This window comes from Phasianus colchicus, chromosome 2, assembly GCF_987193195.1.
Source record: "Phasianus colchicus chromosome 2, bPhaCol1.hap1.1, whole genome shotgun sequence".
Classification (NCBI taxonomy): Eukaryota; Metazoa; Chordata; class Aves; order Galliformes; family Phasianidae; genus Phasianus; species Phasianus colchicus.
Genome location: NC_143437.1, coordinates 70,333,931 through 70,359,275, shown reverse-complemented (window position 1 = coordinate 70,359,275; position 25,345 = coordinate 70,333,931). Strand labels below are relative to the sequence as shown.

At 36.3% G+C, this 25,345-nt stretch overlaps 1 protein-coding gene across 3 annotated transcripts in view; it reads right to left on the bottom strand.

Moving 5' to 3' along the window:
• The window catches only part of ASCC3 (activating signal cointegrator 1 complex subunit 3), a 252,676-nt gene that overhangs the window by 216,113 nt on the left and 11,218 nt on the right, over positions 1-25,345 (bottom strand). For 2 of the 3 annotated variants that reach the window (XM_090135956.1, XM_031611074.2), the window contains exons 2-4: positions 21,260-21,403; positions 19,439-19,589; positions 13,984-14,567 (exon numbers count right to left, since the gene is read on the bottom strand). In XM_090135956.1, the coding sequence (XP_089992082.1) occupies positions 13,984-14,567; positions 19,439-19,589; positions 21,260-21,349 (825 nt within the window). In that variant the 5' untranslated portion in view covers positions 21,350-21,403. Of the gene's footprint in view, positions 1-13,983; positions 14,568-19,438; positions 19,590-21,259; positions 21,404-21,954; positions 22,084-25,345 lie in introns of those variants that run through there. The other variant, XM_090135957.1, reaches the window with a different exon arrangement.

The following is a 25,345-nucleotide window of genomic DNA, read 5'->3' as shown; positions in this document are numbered from 1 at the left end:
TACCACATACATAACATTGCTACACCTGCATTTACTGCTTGTTTGCAAATGATTTTGTTTTACAAGCAAATTTTCGAGCAGACTTGCAAAAATCCTCTCCATAGCATGGTCTCAAGTCTTATCAGTTCTAGAAACTACTTAGTAAGTGACAAGTTCTTCATTTAAAGAAGTACAGAGAAACTTCAACATTTTTCTTGGACTAGAGGCTGCAAAGACTGTCTGGATTAAATAACAGAAGACTTAATACTACTAAATTGTCAATATTTCAGTACACCTAACTGGGCCTAAAACAGTTGTCTTATTTATATAATTTCCTTTTTGTTCTTGTTATAGATATCTCCTAAATGTTCTTACATAAAAAAAAATAGCATAACTTGGGACAGCATAATTCTAAAATATTTGTTGAAAAACTACAAATGTCAGACTATTGACTTGCCTTTTAAAAAGCACACCCTGAAGACCAATTTCAGTGTAGAAATGTCTGCTGTTATAGGATTTCTTAAGCTAGTATCTATCTTCAGAAGTATTCTGAGATCAGCTATTTATCAATTTCAAAAAAAAAAAACCCAAACCCTAAAATTAGCTAATTACTGCGTTTGATACTTTTCAAAGAATGGGCAGCAGGTGCCATTTCTGACAACTATAGGCTCACTTGGAATTACTGAATGATTATTTGTGAAAATGCTACACAGATGCTTGGTCATCCTATACCTCTGCTATCAATATACAGTCACAATGTACAAGGATGCACCAAAAAGCTGAGCATCTATCTCATGTTGCTTAACAGAGGTGGATGACAAAGAGTGACAAGCAACTCTAATCCCAAAATCTAGATCCCTCTCAATTAGAATAGTAAAGTCTCAGTTTTAAAATTGTCCAACGAAACTTGACAGTCCCAGCCATCATCCTCTGGGCTCTGCTGTGGAAGACCATAAACCCCTACTGATGTTGGTGAGCCCTAGGCTCTGCTTTCCAGCACCAGACTTGCGATGTGCCCAAGTGAGCAGGAAGCTAAAAAAAGGCAAGATTTTACCGAAAACACAGCTTTTTGGGTTATTTTAGATGTGAAGAAATGCTTTAGTTAAGGAAAGATGAAGCCTAGCTCTCCATGGAAAAAAAAGCCTACAAAAATCACTGTGTGATTTTTCATAAGTGAACTACCAAACAGGTTTTGAGCCTCTGGTAACTTCCACATTCAACAAACAGAAATTTTCAGAGACAGTAAGTAGCCTGTGAGGGAGATTGATCCAAGCCATTGCTCTTCTTGCCTTTTTATTCTGTGAATGACTGTGTGCACCAGCACAATCTCCATCAGCCAGCAACACCCCTGTGGACATGGGAAAATTGAAACTATGGAATACTAAGAGCCACAGGAAATCCAGATACATGAATTTTAAGACTCAACTGTCAGTTTGGGTTTGTTTGGTTTTTGGTAGAATATAATGTTGTATCTAGTTAACAAAATCAGCCTCAATCTTCCAGGCTCCATCTGACCATGTCTTGCAGACCTTGTGAGCCCTATGTCTCTATTTGTATTTGAACAGAGCATCTCAGCATGAAAAGAAACTGAAAAGGCAAAAATCCTATCAACTACAGGGTGGCTCACTCTAGAAGCAAATCTCATTATGTTTAATGACATATTTAAGCTGATTCAAAAATTACAATGAATAGATCAAGCCTCATGCTACCTCAGAGATACAACAAGCGCCCTCGCAGTACAAAACTTCACAAAAGTAAAGGAGTTGATAGGAAAAGCTACTGACAGGAAGGAGATCAACCAGCTACTACTACCAGGATGAACCCTAGCATCTCCTGGCTCTCACTGTGTCTTTTTCATCATTTCTTATGTTCTGTACTCAAAAAACAGCACTGAAACTCTATTCTCCAGTTTGATTTCTTATGAAGGGAGACAGCATGGCCCTGTTTTTACAAAAACACAGTTTCATGTCATCCTTGAGGTTTCAACAGTCCTTGGACATCAACAGAGCTGTATACTTCAGACTGATTTCAAAGAAAAGGCTGAAACTGGAAAAGGAGAAAACTGTAACAAAAATAACTAGATTACTTTCTCTGTATCAGAGGTGAACAGATAAGCTTTATGGTCAAGCATAACGACACCCAAGCTTTGCAAAAATCTTAGTATATTTAATAAATTTTTAAAGAAAAGAATAGGAGCTTGAAAAGGCAGAGTCAAGCCAAGTTAGCAGCTTTGATGATAAGATAAAGATAAAACACCACAGGGGTGATCCATATATGCATGTACTTTCTCATAATGGGTACTGCTCTCTATGAACAGGGAATAAATTTTGTGATATGCTAATTTGTTAGGGCAAAAATGTCCTTTTACTGAACAAAAGGGAGAGCCACTTTGACGCTTAAAAGCAAATATGTTTTATGAGACAGGTTGATCTGAAAATAACTCAGATGCAGAAGTACATGTGCAGACAAAATTAAAAGATACTGTTGTAGCGTCATGATACAGTGAGGAAAATACAGATTAAGTTACTTCAACAAAGTATAATATCCAAAATTTACATGTGATATATAACGTGACCTCACAACCAAACTATTTCTTTTATTCACTTTTAACTAATAAATATTTTCTACGAAAGACAGCTTGCATTTTGTTTATTTTCTGCTTTGCAAAGAAATTCCTATACTAAACCTCTGTGCGATGATTTTTAAGATGACAAACTTAAGAAATTAACTTTAATTAATGGAAGCAACACAACAGTAAAAGAAATTGAGGTTGTCCTCAGTGAAAACTCAGGCAAAACTCTCACAGCCTCCAAAGACAAAAGAGGAGATAACAGCAGCAGTAGTAACAGAAAGTAGTAATCTAGGTTATTAAAAAGTTATTCTATTATTTATTACTGTTCACAAAGAAGAAGCCTAGGTAGATTTCCTAAATAAATAGCTCACTTTATAGTCACCAGTAAATTAGTAAAAATCACTATTAAGGCTGGTTGAAGAAGTCTTCAAGAGCAAAAGATGAACATCTCTGGAAGTCAACATAAGTAAGCCCTCTCTAACAACCAAAGTGCTTTATTCAGTTTTTAGGTAACATTTTAACTACCACTTTAGACTTTAACACTGGGGGGTGGGGAGGACACCAAATTAAAAGATAATTGTCTCAATAACAATGAAAAATTAGTATGAATAGAAGAAACTATGTGACAGGTCAATTTCCATTACTAAGCAGTACTAGAAGTTTTAGCTATGCTCTACATAAAAATGAATATTGAAAATTTATTGAAATAATTACTCCTGATTCTCAACGTTTGCTTAAAACCCTCACAGGCAACTGAATTCCCATATCCAAATTGAGCAGAAAATTTATAGCATCTGGAACCTGTCTGTGCAGTATTTAAAAAGCCAGTGCATTAACACAATGATTTTCAAATATCAAATGGGTCATAATATTAACTGAGAATATAATGAAACTTTACGGTTTTGGATTTGAAGACCATCTCACACAGGCCACACAATTGCTCTAATAGTTCTGAGTTGATGATGATGCACATTAGTTAATAATGAAAATACCTATTATTGCAAAAGCTATGAGAGCAATAGAATTTGAAAGTTAACTAAAACTCTTGATGAGATCTCACCTCACTAGTAAGAACAACCAGTATTTACAAAACGTTTGTATTATGCTGTCACTGTACTGCTGTCCCCTTCATCCGAGTGCCTTTTCCTGTAAGCCACAGTCCACTGATGCATTACACCCACACTAAATATGTTTATATTACTGCTACTTTTCATCAAGCCAGACTGGCAATTATTTTTTCACATTTCATTTCCTCAGTTTTATTTCACATGCTATGTTCTACGCTACTCACCTCCTGCAAACACTTTTCCAATTATTTTTTAGCACCTTCTATATGTAACAACATTGGATTCATCTGATAAAAACTGTTCTCCCTATCAACAGGTGGTGCCCTATTATTAACACATTCTCTACCTCAGACCAGCAATGAAATACAGTTGTAATACTGAAATGACTGGCAGAGCTTACAATTACTTTCCTTACTATGAGATAGAATCATACAGATCTTACTAACCTAACTCACTTTTCCATTTTGAATAAAAAAATTTTTGTTAAAAGTCTTATGCATTTATTACTACATCTGCTGCATCATTTGTTCAAGACTGTAGTTTAACCCAGTGAATTTTACTGCGTTAATAGTTAAAATCAGTTGAGAGTTAACCAGCAAGTCGGTATCCACATAACAAATTCCTTTGTGGGAAAGTCTCAAAAACACAAAGGTAAGATTTCCCAAGGCACACAAAAACCACGCATTAGTGAAAGCCAAATTTTGTATTGGTGTTATTTTGCTGACTTGGAATGTAATATAGCAGCTGTACATATACAAACATTTCAGAATTCACTTCGGAAGAGTGAGTAAAAACTTAAGTACATACTAATACAAGTAATAAAATCAAAACTGTTTCAAATGGAGAACAAACAACCAAGTTATTTTATTGATGCTAGGATTTTATGCTTGAGGCTTTGTGTTTGCTATTACACACCTCTAACAATCAGCATTCATCACTTTAAAGCTTTGCTCAGTTATCAAAATACATTCACTTTTCCTTTCCTCCACTTTGGACAATCAAGTCAGCCACTCTCCCACTCACTGTAGTTCCTGGTTAATTTGAACTTGGAGCATCAAAGCAATCACTAGCATTCCAGAGCATCAAGCTTCTGACAAGTGGCTTTCCAGTGGCAGAACATTCATGTTTGATATTTGTAAGAGCCAAGCATTGTTAAGTCTGACAGTTTCATTCCAGCAAGCAGCAAAAAGCTAATGCTTCATAGTCTGCTTAAAGAATTGCTTTTTCAAGGCAAAAATACAAGGAAAGAAAATCACATATATACTTTCACAAGTATACTTTCACTTGCATTTTTCTGATGGGGAAGCTAGGTTTGTAGCCAGGGGAATGTCCACACAGTGTGTGCAAATCAAACTCTGCTTGCACTCCAAGCCTATAAAAAGCATTAGCCAAATACTGAGTACAAGCTGATCGCTCAGCATTTTTCTCTAAAGCATCTCTTGGAGCCTGCATAGCATGCCAGAAGTGTGATCTCCAAACCAGCCCCTAAGTGTCACACAAGTCCATAACAAATGAAATGAGATAGCATTCTTTACAGTCACTATTATAACATGAACTGTGAAGAGGTCAGAGCTCTTAACATGAATTACATATTCATACTGCTCAGGGAGCAATACAAACCTGAGAATAATTAACCTGAACTCAGGCTCAGAAACAACCATTGAGCCTTTCTTAGGTCAGCTCTTTACTTATTTTTCTTTACTGTTTTTTATTTTTAAATAACAGCAAGAATGTATAGCTTTTACTTATAAAACGTTAATGCTAAAATTCTTACTGCACTTGAAAGCAAGTATTTCAGAGTGCGTAAGAAATCAGTAAATACTAAGAAGAGTGCATGCAGTATGTCCTACTGACAAAAAGCACACTAAATCACTAGTAGGAAATAAAAGTCTGTATGCTGGCTTAGTCTTATTCTCAAGTAATGTGATTTTGTGTGAAGCCACATATGCACTTTCATTCACTTAAGTAGTAAGCATATGTAAGTGCTGGTTTGCATTTTAAACTCTACAACATGCTTTCTTGCTGAACTGTATTTCATTATAATTTCACAATGTTACATCTGTCTTAGCTTACACACCAAAAAACCTGAAATGTTCATATAAATAATGTTAGGCTTTTAAAGGATATTAGAAATTTGGTCTTATAAATTAATACTGTATTAATTTTCTCGTAAGAGAAAAATGGCCATTACAAATTCCTGTTTATTTCAGGAAACAAAATGAGTGATTTCCCTGAATAACAAACATCCATTATTTATAAATACTTAGTTTAGGAGACCAATTTAACACATCTGAAATCAAGGTCACTTCACAATGTAATTGCAAATACTTGCAATACAAGGATTATTTATTTCTTGTACATTATAATTCATTAAATTACTCATAAGGTTAAAATATAAGTACTTTAAAGGTTCGCTCCATTTATTTATGAAGTTAAGGAATCTGTTACAAAACAAGAAGTTTCTGAGCTTCAAAAAAAAATGTATTAGGCTAAGAAAGAATTTACACTTAATTTTGAATTAGGAGTAACAAAACGACAACTTAATTTTATACAAAATTAGGAATATACTTGGACTGGATGACCTTAGAGGTCTTTTCCATCCTTGATGACTCTATGATGCTATTAAAAGATTTCTCCAGTGACTTGCATTTCTTCAACTAAAACCAAAGAAAAACAGAATGGTGGAAATTGGAAGGAACCTCTAAAGATCACCCAGTCTTCTGGGATGGAGACTCCATAATCTTCTGACCCACACTCAAATGAAAGAAAATACGATGTTTACATGGAATTTTCTGTATTTCAGTTAATGTCCATTGTTCCATCACAAGATCATAGAATCACAGAGTGGGCTGCATTGAAAAGGACACAATGATCATCTAGTTTCAACCCCCCCCTGCTATGTGCAGGGTCACCAACCACCAGACCAGGCTGCCCAGAGCCACATCCAGCCTGGCCTTGAATGCCTTCAGAGATCGGGCATCCACAACCTCCTTGGGCAACTTGTTCCAGTGCGTCACCATCCTCTGTGTGAAAAACTTCCTCCTAACATCTAACCTAAACCTCCCCTGTCTCAGTTTAAAACCATTCCCCTTGTCCTACCGCTGTCCACCCTTGTAAACTCCCATTCCCCTTCCTGTTTATATGCTCCCTTCATGTATTGGAAGCCCACAATGAGATCTCCCTGGCATCTCCTCTTCTCTAAAATAAACAAGCTCAGAACCCTCAACCTTTCCTCATAGGAGAGGTGCTCCAGCCCTCTGATCATCTTAGTGGCCCTTCCCTTCCCTGTCCTGGGCCCCAGGCCTGGATGCAGAACTCCAGATGGGTCTCACAAGAGCCAAGTAGAGGGGGACAATCACCTCCCTCTCCCTGCTGGCCACCCCTTTTTTAATGCAGCCCAGAACACAGTTGGCCTTCTGGGCTGCAGGAGCACACTGCTGGCTCATGCCCAGCTTCTCATCCACCAGTCTGTCTCCGCAGGGCTGCTCTGAAGGAGATCTTCCCCCAGTCTGTATAAATACCTGGCATTGCCCCAACTCACGTGCAGCACCCTGCACTTGGCCTTACTGAACCTCATTAGATTTTCACGGGCCCACTTCTCCATCCAGGTCCCTCTGGATGGCTTCCCTTCCTTCCAATGTATCAACCGCACCGCCCAGCTTAAGAAGAGTCTGGCTCCAGTTTCTTTACCCCTCAACACCAAAAGACATTGTTTTTATCTCCACACTTACTATCCCCAGCTCTTTGAGTCCTTCTCATGCACGAGATACTCCAGTCTTTCATCTGTGTCCCTCTGCTCGACTCATTCCAGAATATATTCACACCAAACTCCACTCTAACCTTTCAGTTTTTACGTATTCATCTTACTGCTCAAAGCAGAGCAATAAAAAAAAAAAAAAAAAAATGCGTTCTCCAAAATAAAGGGCAACAGATAATGTAAGTCACTCCAAATGCACTCTTCGTAATGGTCAGACTATAATGTTATATACAGTTACTTTTCAATTATAACTTCAACTTTGGGAGGCAAGGAAGGAAGCTTTGATGAGATCGCATCAGCTACAGGAAGCAATAGTAATTCAAGAATTACAGGACTTTTCGATAAGTCATGATAGCTGAAGGTGAAATTTAGACAGTTCCACAAAATGTCCTTTCCTTGCAACACTGTGAGGGAATACAGCAAAAACAGTAATGAAGATTATCCAGGGAACTTTAAAGAATTTCACCCATTTTCACAACAAATTGCTTTATAAAGTAATGAAGTACACAGCATGAATATGCATATCAGAAATTCATTCAGTAGCCAATATTAAAAAGATAACAAATGAACAAAACACCATAAAGAGAGGCTTTTACACACACACACACACACACACACACACACACAAAACAGTGATAACTAAAAGGCTCCTAGGGGGAAAAAGAAAAAAAAATGTGACCCATTGACTACTATCTTTTTTTTTTCTTACCAGAACTAACAAAACTGACCAGTCACAGTTCACCATGAATGATGTGCCCTCAGATTTCCAAGCTGCAGTGAAAGATTTGTCCACTGTACTTCAGCTTAAACCTGAAGAAATTCTAAAAAAAAAAGTCACCACTGCAGGCTGAAATACAGAGTTTTTAGACATAAAATTCCATTTCCTATCAAGAGTAGTTTGAGCAATTGGAGCAATTTAAGAAATACAATGACATTTTCCCCATGCGCTAATGCTGGGAAGTAAGCATGGAAAAGGGAAGACACACATTTACATCCAAGTTTGCCTAACTTGAGGAAACTCTATAGTTGTGAATATCTTCTTATTTCCTTTTTAACACAGTAATCATCATCTAATAATAGCTTTATATGGAAATTTCCTATTCAAAAGGAATGGTGCAAGTTTCCAGGAAGTGATGATGCTATACTAGATTTGTCTGAGTAGACTGCAAAGACAGCTTAAAAAATCATTACAAGGATGGGTGAGGGAAAGCACCCTATCATCTCCTGCTATATTTCTTTTAGTTATCGGTTCATATCCCCACATCAGAGAACAATTTAAGCGTTTTTAGCTTTAAAAGTCTCCGGGCCTGCTTACCATTCTGTTCTTTACAGACCTGCTGACTTTACTAACTGCCTCTTACCATAACTCAAATTTCCCATTTGAAAGGGAATTTTGAATCTTGGTTACTCCCTTCCAAGTCTTAACTTCCAAACTGTTACTTTCATTAATTTTAATTGAAATTTAAAATTACAGTTCATCTCTAGTTAAAGAAAAATATTTGATTTTGCATTAAAGAATAAAGTAGTTAAAAAGAAAGAAGTATGGATATAAAAGTGATCACATCAAAGCTAGAAACAAGAAAGTTCCCTGTCCTTGTAGTCTGAGTACAGGATAATCTTTCAGAAATCTTCAAAAACTGACAAAGGAACTTATAGTTCAGGAATACATATACAAGTGCAACAACACTGTAAATAAATACACACACACACACACACACACACACACACACGATTTGAAAAAAAATGAGATTTAAAAAAATCAGAGATGCAAATAATGGAAAATTGCATAAATGCAGCATGAGCTTATTAGAGATACGTCAGTTGGTCTAACACTTCATTGATCTAGGAAGTAAATAAATAACAGTTGTCTCACATCCGGACTTCTTTTAAAATAATGCAGCATTCCACATGGGTACTTGTTAAGTTCATGAAGCACAAATACAGTAATGAGAAGTTGGCAAGGAACTGTCTGGAGGATAAATGAAAGGAAAGGCAGTGTTCAAAATATAAAGTTCTTTAATAGTCATTTTTTAGCAGTTTAATGGTTTAAAAAATGAAAAGGGACAATTGTAGCACAGGGAAAGTTATCATAAGAACAGCCCTTAATAAAGCTAGATATCAGATAACAAGGGTTTGCTTTAACCACTCATGCAACAAGATTGCAGAGCACTCTGGAAGAAAAAAGCTGGGACAAAGTTTTCCACATTCTTTGATTAATAAGTCTTCTCTTATTTTAGGTATAGTATAACTGACAGGAAAGGTCCCTTCCAGATCCTGTGAAACTTTATATAGTTTTTACTCTCCTTCACTCTTTGCTCTTTCAGAAAGGCTGCTGGCAGACACAGAGCAGCTTTCTACCAGATGGTTGATTGAACAAATTAGTTAAGTTCCCGTTGCTTTTGATCCCAAGAGCATTTACATGTTAGATCCACAAAGCATATTAGCAGATACTCATGATGAGATTAGAGTAGGGCAAAACAACACAGATGAACTCAAGCAGGAAAAAAAACCAAAACAGTGTATTGCCACTGGTGACTAATGCAGCTAAAAAAAAAAAAGTTAAAAGGCAGAAATCTCAGAAACAGAGCTTTACATAGCAGAGAGTGAGGAAAAATTTAAAATCCTATTCCTACATCAACCATTCAGAGAAGCAGAAACACCACAATGGAAGAAAAAAAAAAATTCACACACAACACTATTTTTAACAAAACTGTAAAATAATGTATTAGCTTCTGTTCTGAAAGAAGCATGAAGAAGACTGATTGTAATATTCAAGTTACAATCACCTAGCTCTAATTATGACTGTATTAATGAATGGCTTTATATAGGGGCATATTTCTTCCCTATACAGGAAGAGATTTTGCCCAACTCTTGACTACTTTATTTTGACCATATCAAATCCATATTTCCTACCCTGGACACTTCTGACTTCAGGTCTACTCTGTTTTGAGGTGAATGCTTCTGACCCTTAGAGTAAGGCATCAGCACTTATCCAAACTCCCCATAACTATCTTTGGTCTCTTACTGCAGTGTCATCACCTGGTTCCTTTCAGGTGTTTATGACAAGGAAGAAGCCAACTATCAGTTTTCAGAATGCTAAACTCTGAATTACTCTTAGAAATTAAATAATGGGAAATGTTTGTTTCTCCACTGTGAGATTTTGCAATATGATTGGATTATATTTAATTGATGGAAGTCCTGGAGCTACAGTTGAAAGACATGTTGTAATGCAAAAGTGCCAGTGCTTCTGTGTAAGATTTACTGATCGCCCACCAAAAAATGCAGGCACATACTTATCTTTTTAACAGAGAGGTAACACACATTACTGGATGAAACTGGCACACTCTCCACCCACCAACTCCTCATTACTGGGGGTGCTAAGCTAATATTACCGTCTGCTCTGGCGTTATTCCCCCAGTTGATATTGGTGGTGGCCAGCTGGCAAGATGCCTGCAATCACCCCTTAGTATCATGGCCACATATTTATATATACATATAATAGCAGGAGACAATAAAGCATCACGAATCAGGATAAGCAAGGTCATTCACAGAAAGCAAGAATACTTATTTACAGCTACAGAGCAGTTTCTCACAAACAACTTTCTTCTAGCTAATTGCAGAAGTTAGAGGAAGTTTACTTGCATTCGTAAGCTAACATGAGCCCTTTCTCATGGGTTAGTTTCCTGTTCAGGTTGTGATACATATTTTTCCACACACATATCTGTATTACCATTTAATGCAGAGAGCCAAAGATAGTCACAGCCATAATCAAACCAGAGAAGCCCAAACAATAAACTCCATGCAACTTACTTTATAGGCAAATGAACATATCATATCATATATGCAGAAAATAAACATATGTACTACTCACATAATACGCAAAAAACTATTTACAATGACTTTTTTTTTCTTTTTTCTTTTTTTTTTTTTTTTTGCATTACTATTCTCCTTTTTCACATCATAGCCCTGTGTTGATCCAGTCATTTATAGAGCTTTTAAAATTTTGTCTGGAAAATAATGTCTGATTTAATACAATCAGTGACATTAATGTTTCTTATTTGTGAATTTTTTCCTTACCTTGAGATAAATAAATTGGACAGGTTTTTATATTTTTGCAATATAAACTAGATCTTAACACGACTTGGACTCCACTGAGGGGTTTTTCTCTAATAATTTCATCTCTATAGGATATTTCTCTCTGTTTTGTTATTATAAACGGATAATATATCTGTGAGTTACTGTAAAAATAGAGACAGACATCTCCAGACTCCATTCAGAAATACTTTGTAGATAAATTATGACAAGAATTCACAGGAAAAAGGGATGTAGCCTTTGAGAATATGAGAGCATAACCAAAGTGGTACTGAACAACTCAGACTTCTTTCCAGTTATTCTGGAGGAGTTAGGGACATGTTACTGAAATGCTCTCAGATGCCTTAAGCTTTCATTCCCAAAAGTAGAAACAGAGTATGAGAATTGAGAAATGCCCTGCATACTTTCTTTGAATAATAACTATCTAAATAAAATCATTGATAGTTATTGGGCTAAACTCTATAGCTACTTGTGAGCTCTTCCTATTTTTAAATAATGTTCTTGTTATCACATCATTACCATTTCATACTCATCAACAGGATCTGACACACAAAGAGAATAGCAAACTCCAGTATCTGTCATTTAGTTTCACAAGAGTGTGTCCCCAGTGAAAAGCAAAAGTCATTTCAAGTACAATAATCAATCTTTCTCTAACAGTTACCAGTGATGCCAAATAAACAAACTGCTCCAAAGGAAGCATGGAGTCTTCTTTAATAGGGAGTACAAAGAACAAGGTATTACTTGTACCTCCCTAATCACTAGAACTGAAACCTGTGCAGTGCTGGAGACAGAAGCTGACTTCAATTCCTTGTAGAGTTCATTAAGTAGATAAAACAAATACAGGTGTATCTGTCCATACACTACAAAAACTCATTGAAAAAAAACTAAAAACGCTCAGCTTCTTAATTCTTAAAGATCAAATAAAATTGTCCTAAAGATTCAATTCCCCAATATCCTCACCACCAGTACGTTCCTCATTAGCAACAAACAGGCTATATGTAACCTTTCTAAACAGAAAAACAGACAAGGAACCCGTTTTAAAATATGCAACTGTATGTGACCAATCTGAATTTGTATTTAAAATTAATTGTCCTTTCATATGAATAGTTCTTTCTTCTTGGTTTATAAGTAAAAACATACTTTGTAGAGCCCAGAGACTTGAGAATGTATTTAACACCTTGATTAATAAAAGATTTTCAGTATGCATGATCAAATGTACCATCTCATATGATGGATCTTTGACCTAGCTCTAGAAATGGATTATCTTCAGGTTTAAGAGCACCATCTGCTCATAATGCTTCCACCAGCAACACTGCTATAATAAAATAAATTCCCAAGTGAAGGCAAAATCCGAAGTCCGTAAGAAAGTTATGCTTTAAGTTTGCTTAGCAAAATTTAAGACTGCTTTTACAGACAGCACAATAGAAATTACAACTTCACTTTAAAAAAGTGATCAGTTTTGAATCAGTCTGATATCTCTTCACATGTACCATCCCCAAACCATGCAGTGAACAATGAATTAATGAGGTGCTACAAGGCAAGGCAGCATGTTAACCATGTTTATACTCACAACAAGGAAAAACTTAAGGTTTCAGAAAGGTACAGGTTAGGGGGGAGAGCAGAATTAAGCAGAATGGGGAGAAGATATATATCTTTATTACTAAATATTCTTAAAAATCCAACACAAGCTACAGATTTCAGACAATCAAGTGAGACTATTTTTTCCTTTCTAGAAAGGCAAAGAAAAGAAGTGCAGCCCTGCTAAATAAGCTTCAAAAAGCTATATGTACAATAACAAAGAGCACTTTTTTTTTTATTATTAAATCATAATTCCTGCAACATCACTAAGCTAGAAAATTTGTCAGAAGCGGTTGGAAGATAGCAGGAATTCTTTCCCAATCCTATTCAAAAATAGTGTTCTTCCATACATTCATCTTTCCTGTACACATCTTCAAAGCCTGTTTGCTAGTCTTTAAAACATCCTTCCCTTTCTACCATTATGCTTATATTTTAGCTGCAGCCTCCCAGAAATTGTGTTCTGTCCGTCAAGTTCTCCCTGCTCTTCTTCTGATAAATCCTCCCTACTTCCTTATCAAAAAATATATTAGCACCACCTGTGCAATCCACCAGCACATCATCTACTTCCTTTCACTTCTAGCAACAGGAAGGCTCTGAAAACTTCCCGAGAAAGTTTTCTTTGATGCAGATTTGCAAGTTCTCATACTTTTATATGGGAGTTTAAAAGAGCAATTGCTTAGAAAGAAAGTACAGGAAAGGTCAGCAAAAAAAATAATAGCCTGTATCTTATAAGGAAAAAGTGTGACTATTCACAAAAAACACATGCTGTTTTCACCATCTGTCTGGTGGATTAAGATTGCTGCCATGAATTTTTTCTAGAGACAAAGCAAGCATAGATAACACTTCAGTAATGTTCTCATTGGCATAATTTAACACGAAATAATCTGGAATTCTTGCAACATTCAAATAGATACAGTATAGCTAATACTCTACTGTACCTCATTTTGAAGTTCATCACCGCTCTTCGGAGAAGCAAGCATCTCATACAAAGTATAGCAGAGATCTTCTGTTGTTGGTCCTCCAGGGGTACCACCCTGAGATTCATTCAGATATTTTCCAACTTCAGACCATAAAAAAGAATCATCTACTTTTTCCAAAGACTTGAGATCAGACTTCTCATCACAGCAGTTCTTTAAATGATCCAGCTGATTACTCAGAAATTTCTTATAATCTAAGCTTATAATTCTTTGACCATCAGCCTCACCATTTACAGGCAGCTCCTCAGAGTGATCCAAATCATGCATGTCAAATGAAAACACTATATTTTTACCAAAGAACACTCTGTTATCACCATTTTGCTCCTCAGCCATCTGTATGAGGGCTGTAAGCTGTTCTTCAGTGAAGTGAGAAGCAATCCGACATGTGGCATTGCAAGCTGCAGTAGCAGATGATGATGGAAATGGCCCAAACATCTGCTTGATGGCCTTTGTCTCATCATGACCAACGCATTCTTTCCTGTGAAATGTCTTAAAGAGAAAAACAGCTCCGCTTTCAATTGCTTCTTGTCCATTTTCAGCTCCAACTGTTAACAAAAACAAATGTAATTTTATACACTTCAAACTAATTCTCATTCATTGCTTATAACATAACTGTACTCAATTTCTCGCAAGTCTCATCAACAAAGATGTGAAATGACGACCATAACACAAAGTAGCAATTGTTACAAGCTATTGAATTATAAAATGCATGAAATAGTAAAGCATTTGTCTTCATTACCCCTTCTACTTATTAGAAAGTCATATTAGGAATTACCATTGCTTTCTTATTTTTCCAAGAGAAAAAGCATGCCGGGGTCTTATATTCACAGTAGTGTATTTACTAGCTTTTTAACAGCAACAGAATTCTATGTTGAAACAATGTTTATTCACTGCCTAATCTGAATATTCAAACCAGACCAAACATACAGAACTCAGCTGGAAATTACTATATTCTTGCTGCTGTTACTACAAAATGCATGCATATTACAAAAATTATCCAAAGAAGTTAAAGCAAATAAATGTGTGAATTTATACGTACTGGTTTACCTACAAAAAGTCATACTGTGCAACTCTAAAATAATATAATTAGAGAAAAGAATTAATTTACCTCTTACATCAATATTCTCAGAAGCACTCAAGGAAAATATTAGCAAACACAATATTATTAACCTAAGTGTCACTTAGAATGAAAAAAGACAATGGGTAAAATAAACAGACAGGCAGTATGCTTTTCTTTTTTTTTTTAAATCCTCCTTTTCTATTTTTTTCTTCTCTCTCCCCTTGAATATAAGAACAATATGCGTAAGTTTCTCCTATATTTTAAAAAAGTGTTTTAAGAAGCCAGGCAGGCTGCTCCACCATTTTCAGAAAAGTAGCATTTCTTACAAGATTTCATAATTTTTTAAAGCATCTTAAAAAAACTTAATGTCAAGGTTTACAAACTGCTATTTTATGATCCCATGTATTCAAGTAACTAGAAACCTAACATACAACTTCACTACTTCTCTTGAATTTCACTAAAGTGAACTGTGAAAAGCTGAGAAGCTCATGAAGATGCTTTGGGTTGTATTTACATAATAATTAGATATCTAGATTAACTATATAAAAGTAAATACATACACATTGAAGATGTGTTTCAATACTTCTCAGTGAAATGAGGTGGTTTACTCTCCTTGTTTATCCTTAACCATAAAGGAATTAGTTTTTGATTTTTTTTTAAAGCTTGAAAACTTGCACCTAAAACTGGGCTGCACAAACTGCACTCATATTCCTAATGTACAAATATGTACCCCCATTATTTTACAAGTTTCCAGTACTGAAGCAGAAGTATACCATATTGAACAAAAAGAACACTAGTACTGAAAAATTCTAGAAACACTGCTTTGGTTTATTTAGTGCTAGCTCTCCTATCAGTTGCTTCTGTTTTGTGGAAACATCTCCTGAGAAAATAATTCCTCATTCCTCTAAATATACATAGATAAATAAGCCAGCAAACATGGCAAGTGACACTATTCTTTTCTGTTTTCTCTTTTAAGCCATTCACATCATTTTGGTTACTAATATTTTCCCTATCAAGTAAATTAATATTTCAGTATCCATTGCCTAGGATGAGAGTTCATTTCCTTCAAATTAAACAAAAATAGCATGCAGTCAATTCACTCTTCTGACTGTACATCTCCAATGATGATGGTTGGAATATTACTGTCCATTCATTTTGTGCCTCAGCCTCTATATTTTTTCTTCTGGTCATATTACATTGTTCAGAAGCATCAAAGCTGATGATTTTGTCCTAACTCATTTTAACTAAATAATCATACATTTATTTGTTTTTCCTTTCCTTCCATCACAAAAAAAAAAATTTACTACTACATCTTTCAATATGCTCTATTACACTCAACCCACCATTAAAGTTTGGAGAAAAATAACATTCTCACAAAATAATTTTGTTCCAGCAAAATGAAAATTAAAAAAATAAAAATCACACAGCTAGTACACGTTTCTGTCATTAAGACAGCAAATACATATTATTTTCATAGATAGCATTGTCAGCTAAGAATATCAGATACTGATTTTACTTACCAACTTATTCTTTTCCACCATCCACCATATTTTTCCCTACCTGCTATACCTCATACGGTTTTTTGTTTTCTATTACAAATATGAAAGTCATATGTGCCAACCCTAACTACATTTTACTGTACCATCTCTTACAGTTAAATTGTAACCAGTGGATATTTAAAACAACCATGCAGATCTTCTCTTCCATTTGTCCCAGGTTGCTTATTATGGATATAAACATTCAGAATAAAAGAAAATGACACTGACAAATCTCTCTCCAGCTCTAATTCACAGTTTGCTGGGCCAGAGTGGTCCTTATTTAAACCTTAGTTTTCCTCTCCCAGATGATCCTCATGTTTAAGTAGAATGTGTATCTCCTCAAAAATGCATACTGAATTTTAGGTTACATTACTTACAAAAAATACCATAGCATCTAAAATGAGGACAAATATGGAATCTATATATTTCACTGGCTAAGAAATAAAAGCCACTGCAGGACAGCTGTTTGAATCACATAAAAGAAAATGAATTAAAGGTTCGCCAAAATAAAATATTTTACCTATAGCAATGAATTATAATTCTACAATAGACTTCAAGTCTTTTATTCATTTTTGTGATAACTTATAATAAAATTATATTCCTGTTGGAAAATGTCCTATTCTTAAATCTCAATCTGTAAGGATGGTGTTAAGACAGGTGATATGTAGCAAAACAATAGGAAAAGAGGTAATTTCTTTAAATTAATAGAGCGTAGGTAAAGAGGAAATTCTTTGCTCAGAGGGTGATGAGGCACTAAAACAGGTTGCTCAGAGAAACTGGATATCCTATCCCTGGAGGTGTTCAAGGTCAGACTAGATGGAGCCCTGGGCAACCTGATCTAGTGCCTGATCTACTGGTTAGCAACCCTAACTGCAGCAGGAGGGTGAAACTAAATGATCTATAAGGCCACTTCCAACCCAAGCCATTCTGTGATTCCAGGAAAACTGGGATCCAACTGGGAAAAATTACAGAAGGATTGTTTATTTGAAAGGCCGAATGGCAGTAAAAAGCATGTGAAGAGAAATGCAGTTTGGACACCGCAGGGGTAATTGTCAGACAACTTTACAACTGATGACCGCAAGACAGAGTGCAACAATGAGCCAAACCTATTTTTCTGACCATAGCATGTGTTTCAAACCTGGTAGCATGGCTGACTATATTTGCTCATGAGGGGACACGTGGGACAGATGGGTCAAGTATCCCCCATAGCACCACCTCAGTGCCTGTTCCCAGTTGGATGATGCTGACATCTTCCTAATATCCTAATCCTGATAGAGAAGATAGAAAGAGTACTGTTTTATAAAACGACATCGGTAGTATGTTATTAAAATGAAGTGCTGAGAGAAATCTCATTAGCATCTCTAAATTCTTGAATGTGTTGCTAAATACATTTCAAATCCATGCGTGAAAAACAGGATTTTTAAAAAAAAGCAAAACAACTAAATCAATAGCTATATTAATGCTATAATCGCAGGATTCTCCTTAACCATCACACCTATGTCTGAAACTTGTATTTTCTGTTACAGCACAGCAATAAACATCTCTTAAAAACTAGTAAAAGAACATGAATTGTGTCAACAATCTCCAAAGAAGTCAAAAAGATAACATTTCCTTGATCAATTACCAATACAGCTGCCCCTTTTCTGTATTTGTTGGAATAAACAGCTGATAAAAAAGCAAGAAAGAACATCATTTAGAGTATGGAACAAATGCACACTGAAGTGTCCCATGAACCAATTTGATCTCGTGTCAGATTCAGTGATTTTTTAAAATTTTTTAATTTTTTTTTTTTTTTTGAATAAACGTAGCTACTTCTCCAAACAAGTTTCATTCCATGAAAGCATCATCATGATAGCCACAACACGGGCACTGAGAAGTCAAGGCATTGCAAAGCACAAGCATTCTGCACAGCAGAAAACGGGACTGAACTGGGAGGTAGCCTTGGGTTATACTTCAGTTGGACATTTGTCAGTAAGTCAATTCTTATCTACAAGCCTAATTAGTAACACACATCAGATTTTTTCCTACACCCTAAGATGGCTCACACCACATCTTGCATTACCTTCCTCCAAACCTCATGTATCACCAATGCCAGCTCAAAGACATACACCAAACAATAGATATCTGTACTGAGAAAGAGGTGGCCCTTCCTACAAGTATCTCTGTCTCAGGAAGACAGGTAGCCGTACGCTTATCTTTTGGCATGAAGAGGTTAAATTCTCCTACCAGCACAAGCTCTACTGTTGTGTTAGAAAAAGAGTCAAATTAAAAACAAGTCTGTAAAAATAACAGATCGCCATGTTTATGATATGGAAGGAAAGAACCACAGAGCAGAAAGTTTAGAATACATGCATCTTCAGATGAATTTAAAATGCTTGTCAGTGATTTGAGATACATTTGAAATTATTCTTCTGATAATTCACTAAAGCAAAAAATTCACTCACTGCAACCAATTTTCAAGATACCAACTCTGTGGAATTAAAGCAGCTAACACCAAGACTCTTCTTTCTATACTGCCATGACAAAAGAAGCTGTTGCTTTTGCTTACTTATGGTGGATTACAAGCTATAACATCACACAACAATGCTATCAAAAAACAAGAAAGGGCATAAAAACAGAATCACATTTTAAAATAAAACAGAAGATGTAGTTGTGCACATAGTTGCCAGATTAAACGGAACATCAAAGATACTTCAGAGCAAGACTGGAGTTAAAATAGAACTGAAATTGTAACAGTATGAAAGTATGCAGGCAGACATCAGCTTAAAACAAAAAGCAAAGAAATTAGTTGAAGGACCATTTGAGAATTAAAGCCTACCTATTTGTTTTGCTGCTTGTAATATAGTTTTCAAATCGCCATTTACAGTTTGGTATTCTTTTTTGTCTAAATTGTCATCAACAAACTTTATTATCTTCTTCCAAGTAAGATCAGACTTCAGTAACTGTTCTTGTTGTTTTGTTCTTTTTTTCTGAAAATGCAACATATTTTAATACTTTTATTTCAAATTTATATACAGTTGTTACTTTAAAACAAACAGTAACAAACAATGACAAAAACAACTTGACTGAAAGAAACTCCTTCCAATTGCACTCAATCAGTATGTTGTACCAACAGCAATACATTTCCCTATTATTCTTTACATACTTGAGTGGCAGGAAGGAGAAAAATACTTACAGGCTGCTTTACCCAATCCAAGGGAAAACTCCTTAGAAAGCTAAACTTTTACAACTTCTAAAGAGATCTCAGGGAACAGTTAAGGTTGGAAGGGAGCTGTGGGTCCATATTGCTCAACATCTGCTTGAGCAGGGATGCCCAGAGCAAAGTGCCTGTGCCCATGTCCAGGCAGCTTCTGAAGCCATCCAAGGAGACTTCCCAGCCTCTCTGGACAATCCGTGCCACTGCTCCATCACAGCACAGAAGTACTTCCTGGAGTTTAGAGGGAATTTCCTGTGCTCCAGTATGTGCCCACTGCCTCTTGTTTGGGGACCGTGCACCACTGAACAAAGCTTGGCTACGTCCTCTTTGCATCCTCCCTTCAGCCATTTATAGACATCGATGAGTTACCCTGAGACTTCAGGCTGAACAGTCCCAGCTCTCTCAGCCTCCCCTGATGCTCCAGTCCCTTGACATTCTTGTAGGCTGTAAGCTGCACTTGCCAGCACGTACAGGCCTCTCTTGTACTGAGGGGGCCAGAACAGGACACAGAACTCCAGATGGGGCTTCACCACTGCTGAGTAGAAAGGAAGCATCACCTCCCTTGACCTGGTAGTGACTTTGCCTAATGCAGTCAAGAATACTGCTAGTGTTCTTAGTAGCAAGGACAGACAGCTGACTCAGGTTCACTTTAGTCTGCAGATCCTTTTCAGCAGAGCTGCTTTCCAATACGGTGGTCCCCAGCATGTTCTCAACCTCCCAGTTTCATGTCATCTGCAGATTTACGGAGAGTGCCATATATCCTATCATCCAAATCATTCATGAAAATGTTAAGGACTGGATCCAGCACTGACACCTGGGGTACTCCATTCATTACTGGCTTTCAATTATACTACGTACCACTGACCACTGCCCTCTAGGCCTGGGCATTCAGCCAGTTTGCATTCCTCTCTGCTCACACAGCCCATTCCTCAGTAGTTTCTTTATAAGGATCTTACAGGAAACAGTATCAAAGGCCTTACTGAAGTTCAGGAAGACAGTATTCACTGCTCCCCACTCATCTAGTGATTTCATTAAAGAAGCTTATCAAATTGGTTATGAATGATTTCCACTAGGTGAATTCATGCTGACTACTGATTATTTTCTTCTCCTTCATGTGCCAAAAGACAGTTTCCAGGATAAGCTATTGCATCCCCTTCACAGAAATCAAGGTGATGCTGACCAGCCTGTAGTTCTCTGGTTCCTTCTTGAATACAGAAGTGATGTTTGTTTTCCTTCAGAAAAACTCTATTTACAACTCTCTGTATTCAAGCTTCATTTCATATTACAGGTTTCCACAATGCATCTGTTATTTTAATGCATGTCTTGGAAAAAAAAAAAAAAAAAAGTACCTGAATTCACCATAGCTTTATTCTAAATACCACAAAATTCTTACTATATACACTAATAGTTTATAATTATAATTTTTTAAAAAAAGATACTCACCGTTAAGTCAGCTAATTCTTCACTATAATCATCATGTCTAGTGACATTTGAAAAGGAGCGTAGAGCGCCTGTAAGACGTGGCAAGGCCATCTGTTACTCATTCAGTGATCCATAGGATAAAAAATTAAATCCCAGTTCAAGCATCTAGATGAGAAGGAAAGAAATAGCATGGTTTTGTTAATGCTACAAACATGAGTTCATATCAGAAACTTGGAAGACTTTTGAGCAAACAGAACTTGGAAGGCACTGTGACTAAAGAAATTAAAAATCTCACTCAAAAACATTTTTAAGCAAGACTCAAGACAGGGAGGTGGCAGTCACAGACAGCAGTCAAAACACAAGGCGGTTACTCAGCATGTTCTCTCTATTCCCTAAAGTTATTAGTGCAGCAGCAGTTACTCCTTTAACACTGCTAACACAAGAGGATTATTACTGAAATCTAGGCAACTGAACTTGGCTGCAAACAGCAGTAAGCAATTACCACCTGCTTGAAGGTCTCCCCTGAACCAGTGTGCACTGATGGGTTTTGGGTCATTAACAGCCTCTAGCACTGGTACAGGGACATCCATCCGTTTTGGCAACTGCTTAACAGTTTCTAAACAGCAAAGTAAGCAAAGAAAATTAAGACGGGAAAAAAAGGACCATGTGTATCACTGAACTACTATAAAAGAGAACGGGGGAAAAAAAAATGCTACCAGAAAACCAAAAAAGAGAATGCCTTAGGATGTTTTCATCACACAGCTGCACACACAGACACAGCACCACACTCTCCAGGACTGCAGCCTACTTCTGCACATTCTTATTTCCCATGCAAAACAGGCTCATATCTATACAGCAAAACACATCTGTTTTCCAACTGAACTTGTACTCATGCCAAGGCTTTTACAGAAACTATTCTCAAAGTTGCTTCATTTTGAAAGGCGCCCACAGTTAAATTGTTCAATGAATTCTAATGCACAGCTACAATTTCTAATGGTAGCAAATAGATAGATTAGATTATTCTTGAAACAATTAATGATACCATTACAAATGTAATGGCCTGCATCATTCTTACCATGCCTGAAGACCATGAGCCATCCAGAAATCTAATAACTTGAAAAAAAGTTACTAAAACAATTTTTGAACATTCACACATTGCACAGAACTCCCTGCTTTAATCCAATTACCGTTAGTTTTTTTTAATCCAATGACCTCATTTGTATTTTAGCTATCAACACTGCAATATAGCACAAAAGCAAATCAGCTCAGTTCCAATCACAGAGAGAAATGTCACCGCCTTGTCATACATCTTTGCTTCTCAATCTAACATGAAGCTGCTTTTTGGAAAAAGCTATCACAACAGCTGATATACTTGAGAGAAATGCTATAATAACAAAGCTACAAAATGTGAGAATATAACATTTAAAAAAAACACCACAACAAAGAAAACAAACAAGTCTTTGAAGCGGATAGAGAGGACATGTTCAAATTCAAGCATAGAAGCAGACATAAAAACAACTCTGACTTTTGAGATATTCAGTGAATATATGACATGTCACATCATAATAGCATAGTTCCTAGTGAAAACACACTGTCATCACCATAAGCAAAATCAAAGCAGAGAACTAGCGTTCAAAATTTGAAGGAATATATCCTTACCCAACAAAAAAAGAGAAATCACTGATACTGTTCCAGCAACAGCATTGCCATTAGTTATTGAAAATAATATTTTGGCTATGTATTTTCTACTTAAACTTTTTCTGTAGAATTATGGTCCTTTACAATAAAAATATTAGAATTATATTATTATTGCTTATTAATTGAATTATCCTTTCTGAAATAGTGTGTACAGTAATTTAAGGAAGTCTGAATCCAATTTTTAAAAAGTCCGCATTTCATACACACATTTAGGAGATTTAAAGCTTCTCCATCAGGTTTATTTGGTTAAAGGGTGGCTTTAAAGGAGTGCTTCTTCCTCCTTTACTAATTGAGTTCTTAATACTTTCTTAAATAAAACACCTGGAATCCTAGAGGACAAATAAGGGCTTGTCTCCCTGAGCACAGACTTGGCCAAACAGTCAAATCCAGCCCAGAAGCCCTACAGTTGAGCTTGTATTAATAAATTCTGCCCTACACATACAAGCGCTTTCAAAACTTGCTCTATGGAGCCTCCCTCTCCTTGGAGAGGCTCAAAAGCAGCCTGGAAATGGTCCTGGGCAACCTGAGGTACAAGGTCCTGCCTGAGCAGGGGTTGTGAAAAATGACCTCCAGAAGTACCCTCCAACCTCATTCATCATATGGTCCTGTGGTCTGAGCTGGCTGGCTCAACAGTACAGATACCCAGGGTTTCTGAACCTTATCCAAAGGCTAACTCCAGTGCTTGCATGCAATGCACATCTTCACAAGGGCACAGGAATCAGCCTTGTAAAGGAACAAAACCCATAATGTGAAAATAGGATAGATGCAAAAACAGGTATATGAACTTAAAATATCATTCCATAACATATGAGAGCCAGCTGTAAATGCTAGGTCAAAAACACAGTGTACATCTGACATAAAATATAAATTAACACAGAAAAATAAAGCGTAGGTTAATTTATTTATTTATTTATTTTTACACAGAGCATACTGATAGAGGTAACTGCTTTCAGATTTTATCAGCTACTGCTTGTCTTCTTGCAGCCACCATAAGGCTAACAAATTCCTTCTGATTCGGAAGAAGTAAACCTGTTTAAGATGAAGCTGTATGGGCAAACATCTGTATCAAATGATCCTGCTGGTCTGTGAATAAGGATTGTCAAATCCAACTCCTGGCTCCCCTCTGCACCAGACAAAATTCAGACCCTGCAGCTAAGAGTGTTGCCCCAATCAGTACTTCTGTAATCAAAGCAGTTCTGTGCTTTGCCTCCTGTTCTGGGCAGCCTGTTCCATGCTCACTGACCTGTGGTGAAGAATCTTTCCCTCTCCCCCACTCTCTTCTGACACAGCTCCATACCGTTCCCTCGGGCCCTGTGGCTGTCCCTCTGCTCCCTGTGACGAGCTGCAGCCACCATCAGGCCTCCCCTCAGCTCCTCTGCTCTGGGCTGAGCAAACCAAGGGAAATTTAGCTCTAAAACGAGTGTAACTACATGGTAAAACATGTCTGAATAGTTTTTATTTGGTAGCAAAACCTGACACATCCTGCCAACTTTTTTTTTTTTTTTTTAAAAAAAAAAAGGAACAGGAGTTTACAAATACCTAGCACTATCGCAAATTTCCACTTCCTTTTAAAACAAACTCATCATTCCACTAAATTTCTGTTTGTAAAGCAAGAAAAGCAATATTTACCTTTGTAAACTGTTGTGGAGAAGCAATATCTTTTAAAGCTTATTTTACTTCTCTTTTTAAAAGAAATGTGAGTTAAACATAGAAACTTTTTATGTGGAAAAGGAAAATATAAAAGCAGATTATATTCAACTAAAAGAGAATTCAAGTACAATACCATTCACATTTTATTGTTTGAAGAGAAACCTAACAGTCAGCATGGATCTCAGCAGGTTTTTCCTTCATTAAACCTAAAAACATTGTTACTGCTATTACAAAAGGTAACCAACATTATTGTAGAAGTTTTCCACTTTGTATTTTCACATTAAGTTTTTCTCCCACTTCTGGCCTTTCTTTTCTTTTTCTGTAAGCAAATTACAAAACCATCTCTTTCTTTTCTCCACTGTGTTACAAACATCAGAGTCCAACGTACTCAAAAACAAACAAAAATAACATTTAATTTAATATTTCTAGCCTATTTAACAGAACTAGCCAGCTGCCATGTAGGACTAAGAAGGGGACTGCTCAAACAATGCACCTTTATTTTCAAGTTGTACATAAATTTTTCCTTGCTTACAAACAATAGAATAACACAGCATTAACATAGGCTATGTTGAAGAACCAGCTTCTGTAGCAATCAGTATTGGGCTTGGTACATCCCTAAAAATCTTACAGCAGATACCATGTTTAAACTATTTAAGGAATGTTAAGATTTTTTTTTTTTTACCAGATTTTGGCTGCCTATAAATTTAAATTATGAGCAAATTACTTGCTGTCTTTGTAAATTTTTCATTTAGAAAACTA